At 38.3% G+C, this 19,798-nt stretch overlaps 1 protein-coding gene across 3 annotated transcripts; it reads left to right on the top strand.

Moving 5' to 3' along the window:
* Window positions 1-2,669: 2,669 nt before the first annotated feature.
* On the top strand, window positions 2,670-18,342 carry LOC139139133 (uncharacterized). 3 transcript variants are annotated; one of them, XM_070707934.1, is made up of 4 exons: window positions 2,670-2,877; window positions 14,017-14,360; window positions 15,751-15,918; window positions 16,983-18,342. In XM_070707934.1, the coding sequence occupies exons 1-4, from the start codon at window positions 2,862-2,864 to the stop codon at window positions 17,133-17,135; spliced, it is 681 nt and encodes a 226-aa protein (XP_070564035.1). In that variant the 5' UTR covers window positions 2,670-2,861; the 3' UTR covers window positions 17,136-18,342. The 3 variants fall into 3 exon arrangements, with proteins under 3 accessions (XP_070564035.1, XP_070564033.1, XP_070564036.1); XM_070707932.1 differs by lacking the exon at window positions 2,670-2,877 and adding an exon at window positions 3,971-4,776; XM_070707935.1 differs by lacking the exon at window positions 2,670-2,877 and adding an exon at window positions 7,883-7,902.
* Window positions 18,343-19,798: the final 1,456 nt, after the last annotated feature.

A 19,798-nucleotide genomic window follows, 5' to 3' on the forward strand; every position in this document is an offset into this window, starting at 1 on the left:
TATAAGAAAATGTAAAATTTGTGAAATTTTAGTGCATGCTGCTTTCTATAACTGAATTCTCATAGAGGAAACAGAAAAGTATCAGGAAGTTGTCATGCTATTCATATGAACTGCATATTTCATAATGATTAGTACACTTTGCAAAACAGACTTTCAATTTACAGACATCAAGATATTTCTGACATATATCTCTGATAATACTGCGCCCTAAGGGCGCACCGAAAAATATTAAACATCCAGATATCTCTGATATATATATATATATATATATTATATATATATATATATATATATATATATATGTGTGTGTGTGTGTGTGTGTGTGTGTGTGTGTGTGTGTGTGTGTGTGATATATGAAAGTCATGCGGATGAAGGACGTGATGAAAAATATGTTTGATAATTTTAAAGTAATACGCCTGAAGGGCGCGCCAAAAATCTTTAAACATAAAGATATCTCTGATATATATGTCTGATATATTTAAGTTTCGCGCTTGTGGAGGCGGGGAAGCTCTCAAAAATTTGTCTTATTATTATTAACGTTACGCGCCCGAAGCGCACTCCGAAAATGCAACTCACTGATGAACTTTGTGGGTGGCAAGATGCATTTTAGGCAATTATGAGCCCGTGTCGACCCCCCCCCCCCTATTTGGCATTTCAGAAACACGGTGACCCCCCTCTATCACCAAGTCAAAAACAGGGTGACCCCCTGAATCCACCCCAAGGCCAAAGAATCTGACCGGTCGCTCTTAGACATGTGATTTCCTGAAACTGTTATATAAGTTTTATGAATCTGAAATTGTATACAAGATAATCAATGTGATGTTTAAGATATGGAAAATCAATGTGATATCTAAAATATGGAAAAATTAGAAAGAAATTTCATACTGACCTTTAATTGACCTTTGGTAAAGTAGTTCTATATATTCTTAATGCAATAGCCGTTTTTTTCAACAAACCTAAATGTTAATGATTGTAAGGAATAATCCATAACAAAACGTATGTTTCCAAAAATTATTTTGTTATAAACTTGGCATAAAAATCTTTTTATAGCGAAGAATAACTGATTTTTGTTGATTTTAAGAAAATGACCTTGAAATGACCTTCATAGTTATCAGAAAAAATGCCAACAATGTTTTTTGAAAATCTTGGCCATTAAGTAAATCGATGAGCTAGGTTGGCAAAAATCTTCACTCAAATCACACGGAATGACAATTGACCCCGGACTACCTCCACTGTCTATGGTTATAGCCAATGAAATGCAGTGAACAGTGACGTCATTGCATTTTTTACGTGGTAACTATACACTACTCATGACGGAATGTACCGTGGCAAAATTAATTTCAGTTTTGTCAGGTGATGAGAACTTTCTCACTGGCAGGCTATGCTAGATGACTGATGAAAGAGTCGTGTTATTGTATGCTATGGTTGTATTTTAACTATTCAACAACGATAACATTATATGAAAAGAAACCATAACTCATAAGTACATAAGTACCGGTGTGCTACATACCGACATATTTGACTGTTTGAGAGTTTTTCTTCAACTTAAAAGACTCGTCACATGATGTGTAAATTTCCAAACTCATTTTATTATATAAAAGATTTATAGACTAGGTTAATGGTAATAAACGTTTAATACCGTACGCTTCTGGTATACCTTTGTGTGTTTAATTGCGCTGTGCTGATATCAATAAAGTCACAATTCACAGCAGGTTGAAACCAATACAAATCTCAACATATTAAAGTGGTTTTAATAAAATATTATTTAGTTTGTAAATATACATGGACGCCTAATAAGACTGGAATCCTGACGAGTGTTTTCTCTCGGAAGAGAATTTGTCGCAATAACGGCCCCGAACCACCATCATGGCCCAATACGCCTATAGCCTTGAAGGTAATATAGTTTCATGGAGGTGGTGGGGCACTGTCTTTGGGAACACATGTATGCACAGCTGGTATTACCTCCTCTTATGCCTCATATCGTTTTTTGACCGCGGAAATTTGATAAAAATGCACTTTTAATTAACTCCAGCACAAGTTGCCATGCATCGTTTTGTTTGAATAGTGAAGAGTTTTGACATCTGCGTGTGGCCAAAATTATAGACTTGTAACGTCCCCTCTCAAATTAAAAGAACAATTGTATAGAGTTTGTGCTTCGAAGTTTGAACTGTCGTTCAGAGTACACCTGTATCAATTAGTGCCGTGTGCAAAGAACCCCTCCTCCCTGTCGCACAGTGTACATATTTTATTAATAATTCGCAATTAATAACATTCGCAACATACGTCACTGGTATTGTAATCAGAGATTTACCATGTCGATTATCATGGTCAAATCATGGTCAAATCTCTGAAACTGATTTTCTGCGTCGGATTTTCTTTTTTTTGTGTTTGTTTACATTACCTTAAGTGGCCCAAAATACCACATCAATAAAAACACTTAGAGAATCAATACAAGTGATTTGCTATGATAGAAGAATGGCTCTACGACACGTCAGACAAGATGATGCGTTGCGAAATAAATCAGCGGGGCTTCAGCATCTCACATATATACATGTCACAGTCCCTCTATGACGTCATACATGTATATAACGTGTGTCATGATGCATTGTTTGAATGAAGGCCGCCTTCGCACACTCAGAAATTCCAGCTACAGCTGTCAACCGAATTTTACTTCCGGGTCAAGGCACTCACCGGTATTCGAGTGGCCAAAAGCGAGCCGTGTGTTTACGTGGTCACATGTGCGTATGTGACGTGAAGTAAGAGGGGAGACATAACCAATCGTTACGTAAGACATACCAGATCCAGAATTCACTAAATTGTTTGTTCACCTTAACAATGTGAATATATGAAAGGCGTAGAAAATGAGTCGGAACAAAGGTAAGTCTGATTCACATGACCACATAATGGTTTCTACCAGGGAGTAATGGGAGTGTAAAGGTAACGTTTAGTACCCTACAGCATATATCGGCCGTTGGCCTTGAATGTTAAGCAACGCTGTCATTTCGTTGTTTTATCCCCTGGTCGCCGTTGTGGTTTTGACTGTTGTAAATGTTCGTTGACACAATAACAGCTATTGCCGACATCGTTTGAAACATTGATTCTGATGCTCAGAACCATCTGGCAAATTCATCATCTGTCTGTCGATATCGATGCGGTGCTATCTTTTACAAAGCCGTTCCGCGACATCATTCGCGAGATCATGACACACACAAGCGTATATTGTGAGGAGGAAAGTCCTACATTTGAATAATATTGCCCAAGTACTCACTCGCCGATGCGGAAATTCAGAACGAAACAGAGTAGGCCTATTTCCGTTGCGAGTTTGGAAAAACATACGCTTTCAATGCCTGCGTTTAATTTATCTTAATATGGCAGTTGTATTTGTATTGTCTCCACCCTGACTAGTCGACTGGACTTCACTGAGCTGAAAACATTTGCTTATTGTAGATGAGCTCGCGACTATCTGTACAGTGTTTACATCGCTACAGGGTCTCATATCAACTTGAACTTTAAAGGATTGTACGAGTCTGTTATGAATATTAATTTTATTCAATTAGATTTAAAAAATGTGGTATGTCATACGTGAGCACGGTTTTGTTCGAATTATAATGCGGACGCGAGCATTCATGTCTATTTACAACAACCTGTAGTTAGATATGCAAATTAGCTGGGGCGTCAGATGCCAGCACAAGTCAGCATCATTACTCATAGTTCATTCTCGTATCGTCATGAGCAAAATAATTTCAATAATGGTCCGTCAAACAGAAATAGCAATAAAAGAAACTATGCCAATTATTCCAGTGTTTGCTATAACCAACTGAATGTTTTCTTCCAATTTTCTAGTCATATTAACATTTTTTAATTACGGCTAATATTGAAGCTGATTTTATTGACCATACGTCTATTTGTTTCGCGATTTGCCGGCTGTAACAGCTGTCTGTCATGAAATTGAGTACAGAATTAGCTTGTCAATATCACATTGTGATCTATTTGAGGCTGAAGACGGATTTTCGAACAGTCGGGGTTTTTTTTGAACAATTTCCGGAGTGGTCACCGCTCAAATCGACTCATTTTAAAGCCTCTTGGTTAAATGAAGTTCTCACCGCCCTGTTTAACGTTCGTGAAAAACGAAAATTTCACTATTTCCACGCATAGTTGACGCAGGGAGATGGCGGCCATTGTGAATATATAATACGTTGTTATCGGTATGTTTCTCAGTCCTAAAATCTACACACTTCTGTCAATATTTTTATTCTTTAGTTTGACAGAGAATAGTTTATATGTCAAGTTTCCTTCACTAAAGTAACGGCGACAACTTTCAGTTTCAGCGAGTATGTTACCTTAAGACGAAATTTAAACATCCTTGATCATCAAAATTGATATTTTCCGCTCCATTTTTTTTTACAATCCAACTTTGTCCGTCGTTTGGTATGAAGTCCAAACAACAGGTAAATAGAACGTAATTGTTCGTCAGCGCGCAGGGCTAAAATTAACATTTCTAAGGATCTGCGGGCTCGTACATGTCAAATTAGCATACGATTCGCCACTCAGTGAAACGTCACAGCGCCTTTCAATGACGAATCAACATGATAATACCGAGGCCGACAGTGAAAGTGAATTATAGACAACACGCATATGTAGAAAGTTTTGTACCTGTGTAACAGAGGGGAGTGCAAGCACCCGGTGTTCTTTCGTCGCTTGTTGCTGGTTTTTACCCGAAGGAGATCCAATGACACCGGTCGGATATCACCATGATGAAACGAAATTACAACTACCGTAAGTCTCATACCATTGACACCTATGTTGTGATTGGCCTTCGTGTCTTTCTAGCTCTTCGCGATAATTTCCCGTCGCACCGGCCTATGTTAAAACATACACAGTAGAGGGGAAGCCCTCTCCACAAAATGGTGCAAACATGATACTTTCGAAGGTATTTTACACGATCATTTATTCTTGTTTTTTTTTGTGGAAAATCCATAATTTTGTATTCTATGTGAGCTACTGCGACATAAATTTTGAACGTTGAACGCTTAACAATCATGGCAACTATGATCCGCTTTATCATTTGAATCCTAAAGCACAGGCTCAGTTACATGGTCACAAGTACAGGTAGGTATAGTAGCCGGCCCGTGTCACTACATTCCCCACTTGATGAACGCAAGCCTTGCTGTGACCTTTACTCCGCAGAATACTGCAAATTAATCCAAAAGTCAAATCAGGACATAGGATAATCCCCAACCAGAAAAAAATCACAGCTTTCCTAAATCGACTCGTCGGAAAATTATTAGTCACCGACAATGAAGATAATCGATAGCGGAAGTTGTTACAGTACCGTACTCGTCAGCAGACGGCAAGTCAAATTTGGCCGTGTTCGATACAGTTGTTACGTTATTGCATTACGTCACCCGGAGAAATGTGCGGGACTGAACTTTTGTTCGCTTTCAAACACAGACAACCATAGCATTGTAAAAGGTGAGCCACTGTGAGATGGTTGTTCGGTTCATCGGTGTAAGCTTGCAATATAAATCCAGTAGATTGTAGGTTCTGTAGGTGCGTGCTATAACCAATATTGTCCGTACCCTCCAATGTAAATGTTGTGAACGCTGGCTTAGCGCCCAGAGGGTGTTATGGAGTCAGATGCTGGTAGCAATGATTCGACAGATAATCTAACATTAATTGTAGAGCGAAACATGAAGCTACCATAGTCTGTGGTAGCTTCCTAAAATAAGTAAGGCCATGTCACCCCGCAAAATATAAAGCACGGTCACTCAACTTTAAGGAGAGACCGTGATCTTTGACTTCAAGCGGGCTACCTCCTAGATGGCAGTAACAACAGCCAGGGCTGCACTTAAGGCCGTGTTATTCAAACACGAAGTGTTGTATTCATTTATCACAGTACCTGGAGGAGGGGGGGGGGGCGCAAGGGCATTGTTAAACAAGTTCTTTGCCTTTCTTTGACGCCCGTTGAAGTCTTCACATATACTCCCCACGTGCACCATGAAATAAGTATTCAAATGTAAAATTAATATTCAAAATATGTTGATATTCTTAATAACATGTATCACAAGGTGAGGAACTGTGCATATATACGTCAGTTCCAGTCTCCATACAGGTGCAGCCAACGGAGCTATTCATTGAAAAGCTATTCTGGGAGCAATTTTTGAGGGCAGGGGAAATTTTAATTTTAATTTTGCTTGGGCAGGGGACATATTTTTAGGTGGCAGGGGAGCCAATTTTAGATTTTTTGGTCGGGCAGGGCAGATATCGGTTGATTGTCCCGGGGACAGGGCTTGGCGAAAAGCAAGGAGAGAGGGGAAGCTACAGGGGAAGTTGAGCCATGGTGTTTCCGGTAGAAGGCCACTGCAGTATGTGTCTGCATGGGTATGTTAATTTTCAGGGAATTTTTTTTCACAGGGCAGTGGAAAATCGACAGCTAGGTTTTTTCATCTCAGGGTAGGGTAGCTTCATATCTGCAGGGGAAATGAAATGAGAAATATTGTGGGGGATTTTTTTTGAGGGCAGGGGAAATCGGCAAGTTTTTCTCGCCACCGGGCAGGGCCGGGGAACTTCAACATTGATAGTGGGGAGGGGAAACAGGCAAAAATAAGTGGGGAGTGGGTAAAAATGAAGTCTGGGTGCGGGAGGGTAAGTCGAAAAATGTTCAGTGGGAGGGCAAATTATGAACAGCTAATCAATTACCCTCATTACTTAAAATTAGTCAGTTCACATTACCTGTCATGCACAATATATCTTGTCATAGTAAAGACCCCTTTAAAAGAGCATTGTTCGTTGGCTGCACCTGGTCTATGATCATGGAGGTGGAGATAGAAGCGAGACTAGACTGCTAATGACAAAATCGTCGCTGTCAAAGCTGTCTTTATACTACTACCGCTTAGATCGCCGTCATGTACATGCGTTCTCAATTTCAAAGGAATATCAAAATCCCTCAACGATTCAATCGTACCTTCGTTTGATTTGACGTGTGCTGACAAGACAGAATTGCTCTCTCTCTGTCAGTTCCACTCAATTCGATATGAGTGCATGCACGGCGCTGAGGCATGCGCAGAGCTCACCATTTCGAGCAATATCCGGTGCATTGATATGTACAAACAAAACTGTGAAATGAACAATGTGTAGTGTGTACATTTCACTTTGAGGCGGTGCCATCAAAATTAAGCCACATGAATGGACCGTTTTCATTTCTCTTGTCTTCTGGATATTTACGAACGCCTTAAACGCTTGCCCACACAGAAATGCTTTTGACAGTGTACTGAGTGGACGTTTGCTTTTCACTGTGAGATGAGCTCGTCGTTGACAAAAGGGAAAAACCCATGTATTATACCTTTTAGCGATTTAAGATACAAAATCGAGGTAATTCATTGTACTTTCCCGGTGATACTAAGCACTTTGATCGAACACTTCGATAAAGCAAACATACAGACTAGACGATTGATAACAAAGGGTATGTCACTATATAGGATGTGTGCCATGATGATTCTAATATTTGAAGAAAGAAATCAATACTTTCGCAACACGGAGAAAGCTAAAACTTCTTTAATAGAGGGGACATTATTACGGAAGCGAATACTATCGCTTGTCATCTGGTCATTAAACTAATTTAATCAGAAAATAAAGTATTCCGTTTGGGATGCTCAACATACTGGAAATAAGTTTTTATTATTTTGAACAATTTCGATGTAAAATAATATTCAGTTGTTGTTGTATCCAGTTTGAAAACGAAGATAAAATTACCAACTAAATCTTACTCGTGACCGGATATTATCTTCCTTTATATAGGGACACCAGCAAAGAGCAACGCACAGTGAACATGTGTAATTTTATCATTGACAAATGACTCTCAGTCCGGACTAAAATGGAATTGTGGAAAATAAACAACATAACGTACATATAAGCAATATTTAGAACTTGACAAAAGTATTTTGAAACGAGTTTTGAAATAAGAAATTACTTTATTGTATATACATTTGAAGAAAATAATGGACAACACAACAGACGTCGCGGATATTGGAGTTTGAATATTACCGAAAGTGATAACGTAACTGTAACAGTGAACATATGCGTTGGAACATTTAACCTTGAACTCAAACGAACTCACGATATCTAAACCCAGTTTCACAATACAAACAATGCCATTAAAGTATTGACAGAGACAACTGTAGCGGCTTAAATGTCAGTACGAATTCCAAACGAGCTAACTCATCATGGTACAATATAGATGCTTTTTTTACCAACATTCTGCGAAAGTAAAACTGTACTGTCTGTTAAACTTATGTATACGTCGCGGATGAAATTCTGGTGGTGTAGCCGGCGGGCCATCTCACAGACAGATGCTAGGAATAGCCGTAGTCCCAGAGAAACACCACTGCATCCACACACGCAGTAAACATATGCCACAGATGAACGTGCATTGTTGCCGTATGAGTGTTAGTTAACAAGTGAAAACAAATGTCAAATGTTGATTCAAGACTATACCGCAGCTGTGAAAATTTATAAAATATGGGGTCAATGTTACCAAAAATAAATTGCGTTTGTCTTCAGAATACCAATTTGAATATTGTCACGTGGCAATTCGCTCGAACAGCTTCAAAATGTGATTCCAGTTTTCATCTATGCAAGTCCGTAAATGTGTATGTTTTCAGAAGCAGAGGAGTCAATCTTTTAAATTTTATTTGAGGATAGCAAAAAAATACCGTAGATTTCTTGAAACTTGAACATTAATGTAAAGTAAATTCGAAATGAGAAGACAGTACGATTAAAAATAGAATTGAAACGTCAGCTAAAATGAGGGATACATGGAACCTAGTGTGCGATAAACCGTGAGCACATTCGTTACGTTGCTGGTTAAAGCCCCAATAGCTGCGAATTTTATACATCATTTTCATGGTTTTATTTTCAAAACCATAGTTGGTTCGTGTAAATGTGCTAAAAGAAGGACGTGTATAGAAGTATGCCTACGCGTTTTAACAGGTTAAATAATAGTAAACGGGTGCCGCACTCATAAAATAGCGCCCACAGAAATATACAAAATACACATCGTGATCATAAAATAAACAAGCATGATGCAATTGAATGCACAACATACGATGGCCAACATTTTATTGTTGTAATCTTTATTTTCAAGTTCTCTGTCACATAATAAGTTTTTTGAAAATGACCGAAATTTGAATTTACATGCCACTTTCGACACTAATGACAGCGTTATATACTTTTTTCAATCTTTAATGGGTCTTATTCAAAGAAAACTCTTGGAAAACTGAGGATATTTTGAGATCGGTCTATTACACATTCGCAGCTAGGGCTTTAACGTGGTTCGTGTTTTGCATGATGTTGACCGAAATACTGTTTGTGAAAATGTTTCTTGTACTGCAAACTGAGTCTGATGTTGACCGAAATACCTGGACATAGCAAGTATGACGCCGTGAAAAATACTGACAGAAGACTTAAATCCTAGTTACTATAGATTAACGAGGTTACATCGGACTACACGGACTACAACGTCAATGACACGGAATTAGTCGCATCGCTACGCATATCAAGATGTTTGTCACGAAATCGGTCACATAACCTGAGACGCCGATGTCACATAATTGGTCACGTTCAGGAGCAACGATGACGTTACGAAATTGGTCTTGTTGCACAGCAGTGATGAAGTTGATGTGAACTGTCATGACATAGAAGGAAAGTCGTTTATCAATTCTACGTTTCAGTCGTGGAACGTTAGAGATAAATTACGGATTTCAATAAGTTACAAATCCTTTAACAAGTAAATTTTAATACCATTATGAAAGAAGTGACCCGGGTAATCCCCTGGTAATCACTTCTTATTGTACAATAAATTAGTGTACCCTTAAAAATAAATCATACAATATTATTAAGAAGTTGAAACGTCTGTTTTGTGACAGCCTACCAAACGACATACTCTTAAAATGGACGAACAAGAAGACGCGGTAAGGGAATGATAATTGCCACAATCGTGTGACAAAAGCGCAGAATGTGTCACGTGGCTTGGTAGATTTGTACCAATTTACCAGCACGTACCACCATTGCCATCGTTACCTGTACAGCAACCTGCCGCAAGGTTTTTCATTATCCCATCAGTCAAAGAATTAAGCCACATCCTGGAAACAGATGACGGTATTCAAACAGAAGCACGGGTGGAATATTACGATATGTGACCATTTTCAGGAAAATATCCAGATTACGCATCTCAGAAAAAACATGGATGACATATACCCATCTCTGTTACATTTTGATAATTCGCATACATCAGTAGAGTAACCAAGTCGTGCCGTAGTCACAAGTACTTATATATTTCTACACAGGAAAGTATATGAATTTGTTAATTATTCGTACTTTCGCAGTGACATTTCATACTGATCGAATAATTCTACCCGGGTTGTAGGCACTACACTAAAACATTTTTCTCTCGCAAAGACGAGCTATTCCTAGCAAAAGACAAAAGTCGAAACACGTAAAGGGACAATAGCTGTATCTTTTCGACAAAAATTTTCAAAGTTCTACAAAAATAGTACCTTCTCTACTTCTCCGTAAAAGTGCATTCGTGTTATTCTTGACAAATGGACTCAAGTTCGGACGAAAATAATTCGATTTTCATCAACAACATAGGATGCTACACGCAGACTGGCTTGCGTGCTGCCTAGTTGAACGCACGGAATCATTGTATGATGTAGGAGAAGTACAAGAAACATTTTCACAAAACAGAACTATAGCAATGGCAAACACAAAGGTTTCAGTTAACGGACTCGAAACTGCTAAGGACCCGTTACATTACATCTATTTGCGTGAAATCATTCTCAGAGAAAGAGGAATCGCTTTTTTCAAACCTGTAAAGATTATAAAGGGAGGTCAAAATATTCATCAATGTTGGTGTTTCTGGATGACATAATAGACGACCACAGTTTCATAGCAAGGACGACTTTTTGAGCAAAACTAAATCATATTCTACCAATTTAGACTGTACGTTCAACTCTTACCTTCTGTGTCAACAAACAGTTTGGTGGTTAAACAGATTTTATGGAGTATTGTATCTGTTGGTCCAATCGCCAACTTGCATTATTGCCAACTTGAGCGGAAGTATTGCAAATTTGTACACAACTTGGAACAATGAGAGACAATGAGGTGCTGCCTTTCAAGCAGACGGACTGTTGATGATCACCAGCTTTCGATTTGCTGAGATTGTGACCATGACAGTCAGAACAGAAACTTGAGATAGAATGAGACACTCTTTGAATGTGCGCATTGTAACCTCCACAAATGTAATAATCTCCACAAATGTAATATCAACCACAATTGTAATAAAATGCACCCATAAATGTAATATCGCCCATAAATGTAACAAAAATCAACCATAAATGTAATAAAACACCAACCACAAATGTAATAAATGGTAACCATAAATGTAATACAAAAATCACCCATAAATGTAATACTTGTCAACCATAAATGTAATAAATCTATTTTGTCGTTGCAATTGAGGAATTAGCCCTTAAATATTTATCTATGTAATAAGGAAAGCAACTCCACACATTATTCATTTCTTAATTGTTTGCGTTTAGTGTGTTTTGCATATTTGAAAGTGTATTTTACGTTTCCCTGTTTTGTGTACAGAACTGATTGGTCATGGCGAGACACAGCTGTAATCTGAATGTCAGTGCAGTCTCTACTCCAGAGTGGGGAAGACTGTATAACACTACGATCCTTTAACGCCGTTTTTTTCGAAATTTGCCGTACTTTCTTAATCAATTGCCTCAAATTCGTCTTCAGTGGCTAAATTATGTGGAATAATCGATAGATTGTCTATATTCCCATGTTTTCCCAAGTTTGTTCCTTCACTAGGGATGCCAGGATGTCTAATTTTGTTCTAATGTGTTCAAGGTAGTGTTCGTATTGTTTTTTACTAGATTGAAATATATGTTCTCGTCAACATGTTTTGTGTCGTAAGTTTCTGTTATAAGGTTTTATATTTCTCTGCTATTTGTTCTGAGTCATCTGTCATAAACTTTGTGTGGTATCACTGGTTGACGAGTTATTTTGACGCTTCCTTATTATGTAATTATCAGTGTCTAGAACTGCTGTTCCACTTCCATTATCTAACTGTTTGATCAGTACCTCGCCGTTTTCTGATAGCGTTCTCAAAGTATTCTATTCTGTGTTTTGGAAAGGAAACCTAGTTTCAGGAAAGTATGCAATAACATTACACTAGTCTTATTAAAGTTATTATTTACTCAGGGCATTGATAAACAAATGATCACATATGCAAGTTCAAGTTTATTACATTTATGGTTGAGTTTATTACATTTATGGTTAATTTGTTTATTACATTTGTGGTTGCGGGTTGTTACATTAATGGTTGACTATTTTATTACATTTGTGGTTGATTTTATTACATTTGTGGTTGATATTACATTTGTGGAGATTATTACATTTGTGGAGGTTACACGCATTGATCACGGAGAGGAAAACAGATTGTATTCTGTCTCGCTGCATTGCATCTAAGAAAATTCTGTAATTGATTCTTGACTATGTGATTCTTTATCCTGAGACCAAATAATTAAACTTAGCACAGGACACATTTCCACATCCACATTGACCGTTGGGAAATATAAACAGCCTGAATAGAACTAAATGTTGTATTAATCATAGTTATCAGTCTGTAATTCCAAAATAAATACAGCTATTCATCGGAAGTTTGCTAGCATGTATCAACATGAAGCGGTTTGCTTCTCCGGAAAGTCGTTAACCTTCAATATGATAAGTCTTAACACGAAGCTGGACCGTAAACCGAATACATTTGTCTGCAGTGTGTGAATGACTTAATCAGAGACAGAATTAAAATGATAGACACGCCTGTGTCCATGAAAATACAAAAGAACTCGTTGCGAAAAAGGATATTGTTATTGAAAGTTTATCTTTAAAGGGACAAAAAGATAGTCTTTTGATATTTTTGACAAATGAATGACAAAGTTATCAAACCGTTTGCGTTTAGACCTGGTCACGTGATTCGAAGCCTTGAGCTTATATCACCATATATCCACTCCGGCATTTTGTTCCGAATAAATAGAGACTGCAATATTTGTTAGCTGTGATAACATTACTGACATGAAAAGCCTGGTTCTTTTTTCCGGGAAAACGTTATAACTTTATCGACTGAATTCGAACGTGACAATTTCTATACTATGTAGAAATACATCATCATTGTAGTTTTATTATTAGCTCATATTTGGTTTTGTATATAAATACCAAAAAGAGCTTATATGATGAGTCTAAGTGGCGTCTGTATGTCTGTATATTTGTGGGTATGTGCGGATGTATGTCCGTCACACACAAAGGCTCCCATACCGCCAAAGCTACCATCTCAGTATTTGGTGTACAGGTAGATGCAGGGGTTGAGATGTGAATTTGTTCAAATGAACTTGTCAGTGTCAAAAATGTGCATATGAGGTAAGAAAAAGCGAAATCCTGCAAATGTGCAGGAGTGATGGCCAGAGTCTGAAACAGGCTTGAGTCATGAATTTCCTGTCATTGTTTATGAACTGTTACATATCAACAGACCAGATCAAACCATAGACAGTAGAGGGGGAAGACTGTCTATGGTCCAACTAAGAGGGACTTAACTGTTTCTGCTATGCACGTTGCTAAAGTTGAACTCCAGTACCTAAAGTTTCAGACCTCATTTACTTTTGTCATTCTTTTTTAGCTGATTAAATATTTCTTGTTGTTTTTCTGGTTGTACTGTGCAGAAATCATTGTCATAACATCAGCGTAGAATTTTCCTGCACTGAACAGATAGAAACAATATGTATTGTTGATGTTTGGTACCCATACTGGTATATACCAATTGTGATCAAATTTGAGCGACACCGAATAATTGCAGTATTATTATTGATATTACGGTATGCAGATGTTGATATCTGGCGGAAAGCGCCATCTATAGGTTCCAAGTATAACTTATTTCGTCATGGTTATTTTTTGCAGCGTACATGAGATTTGACAGTTCGGTCCAAGAAACTCCACCACCGTCTCCAGGACTTGAGACCCCGAATCACGACTTTAAAGTGACAAACGGCGATACCGCCGGCAGATCTCGGCAAGACTCTCAAACAGAAGCTGACACCGAGTACACTACTGAGTCTGCGCAAGAGCGACTGCTGCCAAACAGCAAAGCCAAGACAAAGAAACATGATACCGATGTGGAACAAACAGACTCCAAAAATAGCAGGACGGTTAGGAAAGGTCCAAGCCGAGGAGAAATGTCTGTATCATTAAATGAACTTTTAACGACTTTACATCGTTCTACTCCGCGGAGTAATTTTAACCTGGTGAGTATCGTCACTATTGTTAGGTGATAGGAAAATTGATGGTGAATTGGTGAATGATGGTAAATTGATGGTAAATTGAGGTGAATTTAATTTATCAATCGACTGATGGATTACATGTAACCTTTGAACTGTATATGTGTGCATTGTGATATGATGTTATTTCATAAATGGTCATAAACGTCATCGAACTGTAGACGTGTGCACTATGATGTAATTTATTACAGGGTCATAAATACTGCATGCACACCAGATAATCGTCAAATGTAATATAAGTGAGCTTGCCCTAAGTTATAAGGTTGTCGATCATGTTGCTGAGTTGCATGGCACAGTATTCGTACTATTATTTCAAACGTCACACCATGTAGAAAACTGCATATATCCAATTTCTCCCAATTCAGTTTTCATGAAGATGCCAACTTATTCACATCTTATGATATGCAAAATCATTGCTGACAGATGACTTCCAACCTGAAGTAAATTCAGTTGTCAGAAGTATTTAAGCAATAAAGCACACACAGCGACGGGTGTACCACAATATTTTGACCAGTTACGTTCACAACATTTTAGCACGAGCAATAACGAGTATTTGTATGAAGTGATCTGGTCAAAATCGAGTGGTATACCCGTTGGAGAGTTGGTTCATTACTATTATATCATAACTGTTGAAATTCTGGCGTGACATGTTAAAAAGGGGATTTATTTCTGCCCGAGAGCTCGCGCACGTTCCAACGGTGCCATATTACCAATGTGGTTCCCACCAATCAGATCTCTGTATTTGAGCCATCAATGTACCTACTGGTGTGACGTAATATTTGATATTACACAGGTATTGGCAGTTTTGACAAATTTAATACTTGGCAAAGCATTATTTCAGGAATGGAACAAAAAGTGACTATTAAAATCCTGGAAATTTCACATAAATTACGTTCAGTTGAACTGAGGTTGCTTTTTGGTCGTAAATTACAGGTCTAAGTTTAAAATAATTACTTTGAAGATGATAGATTACAGTGTGTTAAATTCAGCAGTGTTCAGTCCCCGTGATATCTGTACTTGCACCCGCGTATCTTTGTGACTGTCCAAAAACAGTTATGCTGTCATGCTCAAGATGTAGTTGAGCGTAATGACATTAGCGAGATGTCAGTCACCTAGCTGGCGATGAAACTGTCGTGGATGAATATTTCCATTTTTATGGAAGGCATTCAAAATTTGAAACATACTTGATGGTGTGTACAATGTCAAAATATTTTCTTAATACCTTATGTTGGCCGCATTATGCGCTCCACTTATCGTGTGTATAAACATCTCCAGACCAGTGTGGTACACCCTTTACTTATATCCTATCCTATCATGGTTCTCATTTAAGAACATAGCTCTCAATCATTTGTTTCAGCTGAGATTGTCACCGGATAGCCCCGGTGCGCAGTCGTCGTCGACATCTGCCTTCTTTGGTAATGGTCAACCTCTCGACGACCCTCCTCCCGATAACCTGTGCTGTGCAATATGTTCTATATTTTTCTGCTCCATTGTCGGCGTGTTTGCAATCCACCAATCATGGATGGTGAGTAGAATCACGTGACCAATATTGGACATATACGTTTATGACGATGCCATGCACCTATCACTACATAAAGCAGAGAACGATCCATCTAAGCGCACGTTGATCGTACACCCTCAGCAACACAGATCTGTTTGTAAGGCCGAGGAAAAGAGTATTTGTTTCTTGTCTTGACATTTGGCAGAGCTGTTGCAATGATGCGAATTTTCTTCTTGTAATATTGTTTTAATTTCCCTTAGACTTTCACATGTGACCATTGCAGCTAGTTGCTTTTTGCTGTGACATCTACGAAGGAAAGGCAGTGCAACACTTAGATTCAATTAATTAAATGATGCCATAATATGAATCATTATGTTGCGGTGTTAGTTGTTCGTGTAGGAATACCATGGTGTTCACTTGGTTTAGTACGCCCATGAAGAAAACATTGAAATGACCCGCAGGCTTGGAAATGCCGTAAAAGAAATCTTAGTTTTTGGCTTAGCATGCCATACAGCAAGTGGCAGATGAATACGTGTACACGTCCACTACAGTAAGGTTGCTGTAACTAACTTTCTGTTCAGTGTCATCTAACCATCCGTCATATAATCATAAATATTTTTTGTTTTATGCCATATTTGAATCTTTTTGCTGAGAAAATATTTCTACTTTGAAATCTGCACGGTCTTTATGGAAACAAGCTGCATGTTGCAACATCAAATTATATTTTGGGCGATGAAAATTATACTCATAGGAAAGACCAGCATCACAGGTCTCCCTTTGTACATGATGAGTATATAAACCACCGTTGAAGTGGGCTTTTGGACGTGCTTAAAATAAAACTCGATGATATTCCTGCAACAAGGTGGTAATGTATTGATGTTTGTTATAGTTATGCTGCATGGTTTATCACCGATTACAAAACTCCCTAAGCCGCTTCCACGTTTGCCTAATCGATAGACGATGAAGATATCTCACGATCACATGTACGAAAAGTAGGTAGACAAATACAGAGCAGGCATGCGACCATATTCACTGCGCCCTCTATAGCCACCACTCTTCTCTAACCTGTTTGTGTTTCATTCTTCCAGTCAAGGAAAGCTGCAAAGGTTGGTGATCGATTCACAGCCGAGGAGTCCGGTAGATACGCGTTACAACTCTCATGGGCGGGAATATTTCTCGGTATCATAATAGGCATACTCTTCGTAGTGGTTTTTATAACACCTCATTATTCGAGGATGTGAAGGACCGTGAGAATGAGAACCCTTGGAATGTGGAACATCTTAAACTTGAATTTGTGACTTGATGACATAGTAACAGTAATCATGGAATTCGTCCGTATACAGATGTCCGACAATACCAGCATGGTCTAGCGCCCTCAAGTGTTGAGTTGCTTTTTTGTGACGGATTACCTACGGCAGGAGGTGGATACGTTAGTCGTCAATAACATATGTTAAAGTCACAGAAAATTGCAAGAAACATTACCCCTCATCTTTTGAGCGTATGGCTTTCCTGTTGATGGGGAGGGGCAATGACGTTGCCTTAAAGGCACGTTCCTTTTAATACCAGTTTTGAAAATATCTCCACCATGCAGTGATTGTAGTGCCACTCACGGAAACAGTTTAACATTTAATCTTCAATGGATCGAAATTTACAGTGTGACGAGACTGATGTCGCGAACAATATGGCTCACGCAATGGACGTGAAAACCGCATTTGGCGGAGTCATGTTTCAGTGTAAAAGTCAGTGACTTTCACTTTTGCTTGATGCTATACAATGCAATATATATCCTGCCTTTTCTTCATAACTTCAACGTCAAGCAAGTTTTCACGTCTTATCAAAACAATGCAACCAGACCATGAAAACATACAAGACAAGGAATGACGTCACCTATTGTCGTGTTATGAACCTTAACATTGGCTGCATCACGGCAGAGCAGTAGATCTGTTATATTTTTGCCAACGATGCATCCAACGACGGCGTGTGTTGTTGATACGCACAGAATTCATTAATACGCCACTGGACTGATTTCTATATACAGCAACACTTGCCATGTTATAACTCCAGTTATAGGTAGAATGAACTGATAAACTGTGTACATAATTTCAATTCACAAGAAATACGCAATACAGTGCACATGTCTTCCATTTCCTAAAATCGCATTAAAACATTATTTTAAAAATTGAAATAACTGTAAGTTAACACGATTATCCCGGGAAGTTAGTGATCAGATTTGTACTCATAAAATTTCCAAATAAAGAGCTTATTACTGAGCGTCTTTACTGTAACATACAATAGTTGCATCTATTACAATGAAATTTTCAATTTGTAAAGAAACCCGTCGCACTATTTGTCATCCAGCATCTAAAGACTAACTTTCCAAAGCCAGGCTGCATCGACATTAGTGTTCCTGACACTATTTTGTAAATACAATAAAAACTAATCTTGCAATTCAACGTGTTGTACTTTCTCATTTTAATGACCTAACACTATAGTTTGATATTACACTTAAAAACTATCTACTGTTGATTGACCAATCAGAGTGCTCAATTCAGGGTGTTTTATTTACTCATAAAGCCTTGGTCACCAAATTCTAGAAACGAATGACAGCGCCGTAGTAAAGTACTGTCCAATCAAAAGTGAACATGTCATATTCTGTAGACATCTGGTACGTTTTAATATTCAAATTTGGTAACACAGCGGAAAACAGCTGCAACACAAAATCTGCTGTGCCCTAGGGCATTAATATAATGTGCCCTAGGGCATTTATAGGATGTTCCATTACATTGGAAGGCTATTTCAAAAATTAAAGTTTTAATTCATATTCTTAACTGGTTACATTGACAAAGGGGATGGTTGACATAAACACATTGAAAACGAAAATATATCAGTTAGGGACGATAGTTTTTAAGTCGGATAAAACCCTTGTACTCGGGCTCTTCTGGTATATAAAGTCCAACCCTACGATAAAATGTCTCGGCCTGCGGCCTCGACATTTTATCGTTGGGTTGGGTTTGACTTTATATACCAGAAGAGCCCTCGTACTCGGACTTTATCCTATACATAATTAACAAATACAGACACTCGATATTCTCATTGTAGCTAGCGGGTTCTTGAGTCACCGTGACGTCACATTGAAACATATAGACCACTTGAAATCGACTAATTGTTATTCGTATAAAAGAAACATGTCAATATAGCTATAAAAAGTCAAAAGACGAAAAATATAATGGAAGAAAAGCTTAAGTAATGGAAACAAGAAGACAGTTAAAATTGTTTTATATAATTAGATATAGACCTAATGCATTTTCTCTGTTGAGCAGTTTACCAATGGCGATCAAGGTGCATCCTTGACCTTAAGAACTCAGTGATAATGAAAAAAACTTGGCCTTTAAAATCGCCATCCTTGTCTTTAGTCTCGTCTATATAAAATTACCATGCGATCTCCGATTCCAAGCTCCAAAGACAGTTACAATGGGATGGGTCGTATTTCAGTCGCATTACGTAGATTACAGTGAAACTTGTCCCATCAAAAACCATGATGACTTCTTTTACTGGTTTGTGTAATTCAAATAACACATTCTGTGACACAGGAAATACTACCCATTGTTGCATTGTTGTTGCTGCCAATGCTTGCTATCGCTGATTATATGATATCGATGATACTTTAAACAGGGCTGTCAATGTTTTTCAGAATAGAAGGGTACAAGTGAAAGAACAGGAGGGTACAGCCTTGTGCGGAGCGAAGCGGAGCAAGGCGTGCGCGCAAGCGCACGCGGGGGGGGGAGGCCAGGAGGGGGGTGTCCCCCTCCTGAAGCTGAAGCTTTTCTAATTATTCATCTTCAATGGTGGCCTGTGGTGGCACTTTTGAGGGCAATTTACTGTCAAGTTTATTATAACTGAAGTA

Source organism: Ptychodera flava, chromosome 8, assembly GCF_041260155.1.
Source record: "Ptychodera flava strain L36383 chromosome 8, AS_Pfla_20210202, whole genome shotgun sequence".
Lineage (NCBI taxonomy): Eukaryota > Metazoa > Hemichordata > Enteropneusta > Ptychoderidae > Ptychodera > Ptychodera flava.

Bases quoted from the DNA above. Each gene is read 5' to 3' on its own strand.
- LOC139139133 (XM_070707932.1), top strand. From the start codon at position 4,752: ATGATGAAACGAAATTACAACTACC. The intron at 4,777-14,016 runs GTAAGTCTCATA...TATTTTTTGCAG, and splicing joins GAAACGAAATTACAACTACC to CGTACATGAGATTTGACAGT. The intron at 15,919-16,982 runs GTGAGTAGAATC...TCATTCTTCCAG, and splicing joins CAATCCACCAATCATGGATG to TCAAGGAAAGCTGCAAAGGT.